General features: G+C 44.0%; 1 protein-coding gene across 1 annotated transcript in view; it reads right to left on the reverse strand.

Moving 5' to 3' along the window:
- FLACC1 (flagellum associated containing coiled-coil domains 1) overlaps positions 1-9,658 on the reverse strand; it is a 77,440-nt gene extending 67,782 nt beyond the window's left edge. Inside the window, exons 1-2 of the mRNA XM_055290221.2 lie at positions 5,899-9,658; positions 207-366 (exon numbers count right to left, since the gene is read on the reverse strand). Coding sequence (XP_055146196.1) covers positions 207-319 — 113 coding nt within the window. The 5' untranslated portion in view covers positions 320-366; positions 5,899-9,658. The remainder of the gene's footprint in view (positions 1-206; positions 367-5,898) is intronic.
- Positions 9,659-10,131: the final 473 nt, after the last annotated feature.

Here is a 10,131-nt window from a genome sequence, read left to right on the forward strand (position 1 = left end):
TCATTTAAAATGGCGCAAACCCCAGGCAGGGCTGGCAAGATGAGGGTGCAGCCAACCAGCTGGCAGGGAAGCTGGGAAAAGCGAGGCTTTCTGGCCCACCTGGGATTTTCTTGCCACACTTGCTGTTTTAGAAATCTTGTGAAATAAATGAGGCTACAAATGGATTCTAAGGTCCCTGTGCCTAACCCATCCCAGAAAATTCTTACTTAGACCTCCCTGTGGAGTTCTTGTGTGGTAGTTGAGGGGTCTTGATTAGCTTCCGTGGTCCCAAGTTCCAGGGGTCCCAGCAGGTGCAATAGATGAGAGGGTTGGGGTACATGGCCAAAGGTCAGGGACAGTCTTGGCTGCTAGATCAGTAGGCTCTTGCTGAAATCAAAAAACAACAGCAGAAGGTTAAACCATTTAGAATCAAAGCAAAAATACGGACGAATTGGGAAGAACCCAGGGAGGACCAAAGAACAATGGTAGATTCCAGAAGCTGTTGATCTGGTGCAGGGTCTTGACTATAGGTTAACAGCTCATCCCTTTCTACTCAGTAGACTTGACTTGAAAGCAATTTAAACTTTGCCATAACTGGCTGGGCATGGTGGCTCACGCCTGTAATCCCAGTAGTTTGGGAGGCCGAGGTAGATGGATCACTTGAGGTCAGGAGTTTGAGACCAGCCTGGCCAACATGGTGAAACCCCGTCTCTACTAAAAATACAAAAATTAGCCGGGCGTGGTGGCACACATCTATAGTCCCAGCCACTCAGGAGGCTGAGGTGGGAGGATCGCTTGAACCTGGGAGGCAGAGGTTGCAGTGAGCCGAGACTGTGCCACTGCACTCCAGCCTGGAGGTGCCACTGCACTCTCCAGGGTGGAGAGTGAGACTTCCTCTCAAAAAATAAGATAAAATAAAAATAAAATAAAATAAAATAAAATTTGCCATAACCGAGTCCTTGCTGTGAGCTAGGTAAAACTGCTCAATTATTGTTATGCTGATACTATAGATGAAGCTACTGAGACTCAGAGAAGTCACAGCGGCAGCAAGTTGCAGAGCTGGAAACAAACACAAATCTCCCTTGACTCCCAAGCTCCTTCCTTTCCAGCAGGCCACACCAGTTCTCACTGAAGGGAAGAGAAATTCCCACAGCAAGTTCTGCACAGAACTTCCTGGGAAATTAGTTCTGCTGCTTGAGCTACAGTGCAAGTGAATCTCCTTGTTTCTCATTCCTGGTTACCTCCTTGAATTACAGAGTGGAAACTCCTTCCCTGGCTCCATAAAAACAAAACCCCTATTATGAGAATCTTGATGAAAGACAACTATCAGATAAACATGGTGGCTTGACCACACTGGCTTATCTTCTTTCTTTTCCAGAATCCAACTAAAATTAGAGTACAGCATTAAAAGAGATTTAATTCCACAAGAGCAAGAAAATGGAAGAGGAGACAAGATTGCACAAGGGATGTCCGTACATGTTCGGCATCGTAACTAGGGCTCTCACCATAGCTCACTACAGCCTATGTGCCTGCGAAGACACAGATGAATAAGATGGAGCCAATTCACACATCAGAGGTCCCAGAGGGTGCAGGACTTGGAACTGGTAGATTACCTGATGATATTGACAGGCAGCTGGTAGATGTGTAGGAGCACATGGTAGGATGAATACCGTCCCTTTCCCTACGCTGCATGTCCTAATCCCTGGAAAGTGTGACTATGTTACCTTACATGGCAAAAGCAGCTGGGATTAAACGAAAGATCTTGAGATAGAGAGATTAACCTGAATTATCAGTCAGAGAAGATGTGATAATGGAGGAAGAGGTAGGAGTGATTGAGGAAAAGGTCCGGGGGCCAAGGAATTGGGGCAGCATCTAGAAGCTGGAAAAGGCAAGGAAACGAATTCCCCCTGGAGCCTCCGGAAGGAATGCAGCTCTGCTGACCTCTTGATTTTAGCTCAGTGAGACTCATTTTGGACCTTGACTTTCAGAATTATAAGATTGTTGTTTAAGCCACTAAATTTGTGGTAACTTTGTTACAGAGCAACCGGAACCAGAGCATTTGGGAGTGTGGGTGAGGGATTGGCAATAGAAACATAGAAACCTAAGAAAATATAATGTGCAATTACTCCAGGTTAAAAAATACTGAACGAGAAAGTAAACATAATCATAGTATGGCACACACTCATATGTATCAAATGTAAATACTTAATATTGACTTAGCCAAAAAGTGAACTGTGACTACATGGGAAGAATGAGCGGAATGGGGATGTATAAGAGCCAAATCCTCATCTGCTGTACCAGAAAGAAAAATTAACATACGGAGCACAGACAAATTATTTGGAAGTATGAGGTAAAATTCCAAAGAAATAGATAGCAGAGTTGAAAATAATTGCCTCTAGGAGCACATTGAGAAGTAGAACTGACAGGTTAGGGGATGGGGCAGAAATTGAGACTTTTCTTTAATGAATTTTTAACATTAGTTGGTTTTTAAATGATGTCAGTGGATATTTCTTTTCTCTTTTCTTCTTTTCTTTTTTCTTTTCAGAGTCTCACTCTGTCACCCAGGCTGGAGTGCAGTGGCACAATCTTGGCTCACTACAACCTCTGCTTCCTGGGTTGAAGTGATTCTCCTGCCTCAGCCTCCTGTAGGTGTAGGCCTCCAGCCTCCTACAAGTGCCCACCACTATGCCTAGCTAAGTTTTGTGTTTTTAGTAGAGACTGGGTTTCGCCATGTTGGCCAGGCTGATCTTGCACTCCTGGTCTCAAGTGATCCTCCTGCCTCGGCCTCCCAAAGTTCTGGGATTACAGGCACGAGCCACTGTGCCTGGCCATGTCAGTGGATATTTCATTAGTAATAAAAACAAATGCCAAAAATGTTATAAGAATCAATGGCCTAACAGAAGCATTAAAACGATAGCAGATTTAACTCAAATGTCTAAGTCTATGATTAGTTTTCAATATTACACTGGAATACATTTGCTTAAGAACCTGCTGAAAAAATGAAATCGACCTTTTTCTCTAACACGACTGATGCTTGAGAAACCCACTGATGGTGTCTAATGACCTTAAGAGCTAGAGAGGACCTTAAGGTTGAATCTGTTTTACATATGAGGATATTAAAACTCACTCACTTGGAACTGCTGCTTTAACAGTACAAATCTTTAGAGGCTCGTGCTGTGAGTCCTGTGCTAGATGCTGGTTGGACCTTGCCCTCAGGGAGCTTGCAGTCAGCAGAGGAGTCGGCAGAAAGAGAGCTAAGTGAGCAGTGCAGCAAAGGCAAGAGACCTGGCCTTGGAAGAAAGGCAGCGTGTGCAGGGGTTGGCTGGGCCAGAGGCCTGGGACTAGGGAGTCTTCTGCAATAGAGGTCAGGGCTAGAAAGGAGTCCAGGGCTAGAAAGGAGTCCAGGAGACTGGCTAAACAGCAAAGGCCTAAAGAGCAGGTGACAGGGCAACCATTTATAACTGTCCATACTCCACTGGGTTTGGGGGCCTGTCAGGGCCAAGTCAAGGAGATGAGGTCAGAGAAGCAGATGGGATCGAGTGCCCAGGTGGGAAGATGATGATACAAGGGGCTAGAATTCAGGTGAGAGTCTGAAAGAAGGCTACAACAGTAGCAAAAAAGAAACTGCTTCTGCTTAGAACCTTGTGTCTGCTTCCTGTAGGAAAGGAGCCAACCTTGAACTTGGGAGATTTAGCAGGAGTCCATGGGGCAGGAAGTGAGAGGCTAAGGCAGGCCCATCTAGCAACGCCTTCTCTCTTCTTGAAGGCCAGGACTCCACTATGGAGTGCTCTCTGTGCCTCAACACCTCCACTAAGCCTTGCAAAGTGGCTTGTCCACAATGGGCATTTGATGAATATTTCTTACCTGACTAGTAAACTTGGTGGTTGTAATCAGCTCATCACAGTGGTTGGCATAGCTCAACAAAGAGAAAAAAGATGGTGCGGTGGCTGATGCCTGTAATTCCACCACTTTGGGAGGCCAAGGCGAGAGGATCACTTGACGCCAGGACTTCAAGACCAGCCTAGCCAACAGGGCGAAACCCCATCTCTACTAAAAACACAAAAATTAGCCAGGCATGGTGGCACATGCCTGTAATCCCAGCTACTAAGGAGGCTAAGGCAGGAGAATTGCTTGAACCTGGGAGGTGGAGGTTGCAGTGAGCGGAGATTTCACCACTGCACTCCAGCCTGGGTGACAGAACAAGACTCTGTCTTAATAAATAAAGAAATAAAACAAAAAACAAAAACAAAGAGAAAAGAGATTCACAGATGAAACTGCCAAAATGTTGCAATCGTCATTACCATGTTATAAATAATATTAAACATTTGCATTCAAAAGCCAGAAAGCAGAGGTAAATTGTATGGGTGATACAGTCACTCAGTGGGGTTTTACATAGATTTTCAATGATCTTTGATGAACGTGTGGTTGTTTCCTTTTCTTCTTCCCCATGATAAACAATGTCTTGGTATATATTCTTTTGCTCTTAAGAAAAAAGAAAAAAGGCCTCATAGGTGTGGTGGCACATGTCTGTAATCCCAACACTCTGAGAGACTGAGGTGGGAGAGTCGCTTGAGGCTAGGAGTTTGAGACCACCCTGGGCAACATATCGAGACTCTGTATCTACAAAAAATTTTAAAAGTAGTCTAGTATGGTGGAGTGTGCCTGTAGTCCCAGCTACTTGGCAGGTGGTGCGGGAGGATCACTTGAGGCCAGGAGTTTGAGGTTGTAGTGTGCTATGACCACACCACTGCATTTCAGCCTGGGTGACAGCACAAGACCCTGTCTCTAAAATAAATAAATAAATAAATAAATAAATAAAATAAAAATAAAGGCCTTTCTCTTTGAACACCCATGGGAGTGATACTCAAAATATTTAACAACCAGTAAGACAAGGCTATTGAATAATCAATCAGGGTTGGAACAAGGTCCTGGAGGATCTCACTCCCACCTCCATGCCGGGCATTAACCCCTTAGTTGCTGAATCATGAGGTGGTCTGGGGGTGCCAGGGGAGGAGTTGGGGCAACCAAGGTGGCAAGGAGGACATGCAAGGGGCTTGGACAATGGTCATCTACCAATCAATATGGCCGTATTTTATTTATTATTATTATTATTTTGAGACAGAGTTTTGCTCTTGTTGCCTAGGCTGGAGTGCAATGGCGTGGTCTTGGCTCACTGAAACCTCTACCTCCGAGGTTCAAGCGATTCTCCTGCCTCAGCTTCCCCAGTGCTGGAATTATAGGCACCCGCCACCATGCCTGGCTAATTTTTGTATTTTTGTAAAGATGGGGTTTCACCATATTGGCCAGGCTGGTCTCAAACTCCTGACTTCAGGTGATCCACCCACCTCAGCCTCCCAAAGTGCTGGGATTACAGGTGTGAACTACCGTGCCCGGTCTATATGGCAGTATTTTAATATTTCAGTAGCTAAAATCAGCCCTTGACTTCTCATAGCTTCTTAAGTGGGAACTACTTCTAATAGATTTTTGGGGCATCCTTCCAGAAATGTTGTGAGTGCATATAACCTTAAATGTTTTGCATATAGAACTTAACCTGTAGAGAAGCATAATAGATTTTTAAAATGATTTGCATAAATGAGAGCATACTTTGCACACAATGTTGCATCTTGTTCTTTTTGTGTAACAGGATATCTAGTAGATATTTCCATGTCATCACAGATAGATCTGCATTTACAGTGGCTTGACATCATACAGCTCTAATTATAGAGGGGTGTGTGAGTGTGTGTAAGGATGTTTTTGTCTCCCTTTTTTTCCTTTCCTGCACTTCTACCTGATGATTTTACCTGAGGCTCGCCCTAACAATAGTCACCAGTGAGCCGGCAGAGGCTTCAGAGAAGTTACTGGTTAGTATTAATAATCAGTAGAAAAAATAATATAAAACATCTTTTCCAAAGAGCTTACCTTGGACTGCCCAAAGATCTGTTATTCTCATGTGGCCCAAGTCAAGCATCTTAAAGAAACCACAATGTTAGAGACAAACGGTTCCCCATCAACACAGAATCAGAGTTTACTTTAGATCAAATCCAGAGGTTCCAGAACACAAGACTTTAGTGGCCATTCCAAGTGGTTGAAATGCCGAAGCAGAAAATTCACAGTATAGGTACTGCGGGAAGACAGACTTCTAGTGAATCCAATCAAAGGCTTTTACAAAGGCTGGCCTGGCACAAACATGAATTTCCCTTCTAAAGACAAAACAGTTGAAGTTTCTCAGTATTGCAATGAAAGTAAACTAGAGGAGAAGGTCACCCCACCATTCAGATTCCCGTGACTTGGGCCTGAGTTGTGAGGTTTGCCCTTGGGAGATGGCAGGCCAAAGTTTGTTTATTTTGTTGCTATGGACACAGAACAGTAGCTCCTCATTGGCTCAGGGCTCTTTTCTTCAAGAGAGAGGGTTGGGAGAAACAGCCAATTAAATTCTCCAAGACACAAATCAGTGACCACCCTCAACAGCAAAGAATTCATACTTTTAACACTGGATTTCCACTTTCGTCATCAGCCGTGGGACAAAAATGTTTAAGATATATCTTCAGAGGAAATAGAATTCAACAGCACTTTTAGGCTTCATTTGTCTATGGCAATAGTTACCAGGCAGGATCTGTGATGGATTTTTAATTCCTCTGTCATCTACTCACAGAAACCTAAAACTCTAGACACTTTTTTCCCTTGAGTTTAAGCCTTTGGAATCTGTGAAAGTAAAAATCTCCCAAGGAAGGACTCTTTTTCAGTCACAAGGTTTTCTGATTTTTTTTTTTAAATAAAGCTGCTTTTTCTTACTATAGAAAAAAGCACTTGCTTATTACAACCCAGTGGCTTTCATTTTAGTTTTACTGCCACTCATTATAAGAAATATATTTTACAAATTTTGTAATAAAAAAATTTCATGAAATAATACTCTTATTATTTGCTATTCTCTTCTATTTCTTTTTCTTCTTTAAATTAAAGCTGATTATAATCTACTAGATTGATTTCATGATCCTGGTGGGTCACAACCCCCAGCTTACAAAATACTGTTATAAATTCATCTATTCACTCAACTTCACATTTGTTGTCTACTGTGTGCCAGGCACTATTGCTAGGTGTGGGGGATATACCTCAGTTCTTATACTCAATACAACTTAGAGACCAATGAGAAAACAGACAATAAAAAAGCTCAATAAAAGCATAATTAATTTTTTTTCCTTTGAGACAGTATCTCACTCTATTACCCGGGCTGCAGTGCAGTGGCAGTGGCAGTGGCAGTGCAGGCTGCATGCAGAGCTCATTGCAGCCCTGACCTCCTGGACTCAAGTGATCCTTCTGCCTCAGACTCCCAAGTAGATGGGACTACAGGTGCGCAGCACCATGCCCAGCTAATTTTTTTGACTTTTAGTATACATGAGGCCTTGCTATGTTGTCCAGGCTGGTCTTGTACTCCTGAGTTCAAGCGATGCTCCTGCTTCAGCCTCCCAAAGTGCTGGGATTACAGGTGTGAGCCACCATGCAGCCACAATGACTCATATTAAGAGACTCGCCAGAAGCAGTGGGAGTTCATAGCAGGAGTCACTCTTCTAGTCCAGTGAGTCAGGCAGCAGTGTTAAACAGAGAAGAGATCTGATTAGATCTACATATCAGAAAGATCATTCTGACTGCAATATAGGGAAGCAATTGGAAGGGCCAGGGAAACCAGGTAAAAGTCTGTGGCAGTGGTCGTCATGGGACTTAACGATGGCCCTGACTGAGGAGCAGCAGTGGGGATGGAGAGAAGACATGATAGGACTTGGTGACTGACTGGATGCTGGGATGAGGGAAAAGGAGAAGGTGATGATTCCTGGCTTTCTAGCTCGAGCAGTTGAGTTGACCGTGGTGCCATTTATTGAGATAGGAAAGTCTGGGGGATAAACAGGTTCCAGGGAGCAGATTATTAGTTCAGTTTTGGATATGTTGAGGTGCAGGGAGACTAATAGACAAGTGGTGACATCTGTTAGAGTTTCTTATATATTTTAGAAGTTCAGAAGAAGATTCTGGCCTAGAAGCAGATTTAGGAGTCTTCAGAGTGGATAATATTCCAAGCCAAGGGAGCGAGTGAGATCACATATAGAGAGAGTATTGTGTAAGGAGAGAAGAGGGTCTAGAACAGAGCTCCGAGGACACCAGTATTTATAACAAGATTTCTCAAAGTGTAGGCCACGTGTAGTTAAAATGCATAGACCTGTTGCTTGATCACAAGTGGCTTACATCAAAGAGGTTTATTAACCTCAAGAAATAGAGTCTGGAGGCAGTGCTATCAGAGTTGGTGCAAAGATTCAGCAATGTCCTTGGAGAACTGGCCTCTTTCCATCTCTCTGTTATGCCAGCCTCAGTGTGTTGATGGAGGGAAGCCTCTTGGTTGCACTACGGCTGCTTCAACTCTGAGCACCATGAACAGGCTAGATGAAGAGAGACTTTCAAAGATTAAAAGGAGGGAAATAACTTAGAGAACAACTGATAAACTCTATTAGTCATCTAGACAATCTGTCTCCATCCAGAGGTTGAATATTTACTTTGAGTGTGTTTAGTGTGTAAAATTTTATATTTAAATCCTTTCTTATGATTAAAAAAAAAAGCTGCAGGATTTGGGTCTTGAGTGAAGCATGGCTAAAAACAGAGATACAGAGGAAGTAAGTGCTGAAGGAAAACCCCAGCCACTCGACTTGGCAAAGGCTCAGCACTAATTACTACTACTTTGGGTCTCCCCATTCTCCTTTCATCTTTTTGGACATGAGTAAAGCTTTGCCAGGTCCAAAACAGCAGAGGAGAAGGAAATGAAGGTGTTTAGGGGCTAAGTGTTAAGTACTCTTCTCTTTTTTTTTTTTTTTTTTTTGAGACGGAGTCTCGCTGCGTCGCCCAGGCTGGAGTGCAGTGGCGCAATCTCGGCTCACTGCAAGCTCCGCCTCCCGGGTTCACGCCATTCTCCTGCCTCAGCCTCTCCGAGTAGCTGGGACTACAGGCGCCCGCCACCACGCCCGGCTAATTTTTTGTATTTTTTTTTTAGTAGAGACGGGGTTTCACCGTGGTCTCGATCTCCTGACCTCGTGATCCACCCGCCTCGGCCTCCCAAAGTGCTGGGATTACAAGCGTGAGCCACCGCACCCAGCCAAATGCTCTTCTCTTTGATGAAATTGGGGAAGTGCTGGCATTCTCAATATCTTCCCCTAAAACAAAATGTCTTACTATTTGGAACAGAGGTGGAGGACGCCAGAATACCAATAGTAAAAGTATAAGTTGAATAAATGAATAGTAAAAGTATAAGTTGAATAAATGAATGAGGGAAATTGCAACTTAATTCAGACAGTAATATTATCAAAATTGGTCTGCACAGGGCTTGGGGAAATAGATATCCTCTTGTGTGATGTTGCGGCATTCATGAAGTGGCAAACATGGTCAGCTGGGAGCATTCGGAGGCTTTCCATCTGTGCAGCGCTATTTGTGGCTCTATGAGAATACTCCCAGTGTGGAAAAGACAGTGTTCTCTTAAGAAGCTTGTAATTGTCTCCAACTTGCTCACTTGCTCAACTCTCTTTGATCTTTGTCTTTCAACATCTGACTTTAGAGTGGTGCTATGCTAACTCCCATGGATCATCCTGAATAGCCCCGACCAGGTAGCCACAGGAATCCTGTGAGAGCCTGCAATGCTACCCTTGCACCTAGAAAGAGGGGCCACTGTTCTGAGCCCTGGGCTTTAGAGGGCTCTGCATAGGACAGGCACACACAGAAACCTACATTTGTTCAAGAACACGTGGGCCCAGGCTGGGTGCAGTGGCTCACACCTGTAATTCCAGCACTTTGAGAGGCCAAGGTAGGTGGATCAACTGAGGTCAGGAGTTTAAGAACAGCCTGGCCAACATGGTGAAACCCTGTCTCTACTGAAAATAAAAAAATTAGCTGGGTGTGGTGGTGCACGCCTGTAGTCCCAGCTACTCAGGGGGTTGAAGTGGAAGAATTGTTCGAACCCAGGAGGAGGTGGAGGTTGCAGTGAGCCAAGATCGTGCCACTGCATTCAAGCCTGGATGATAGAGCGAGACTCCATATCAGAAGAGGAAGAAAAAACAGAAAAACAAAAAAAAAAAAACAAAAACACGTGGGCCCTTGATCTGGAGCTCAGCTCTGAAACAGTAG

The sequence above is a fragment of the Symphalangus syndactylus genome, chromosome 8, assembly GCF_028878055.3.
Source record: "Symphalangus syndactylus isolate Jambi chromosome 8, NHGRI_mSymSyn1-v2.1_pri, whole genome shotgun sequence".
Lineage (NCBI taxonomy): Eukaryota > Metazoa > Chordata > Mammalia > Primates > Hylobatidae > Symphalangus > Symphalangus syndactylus.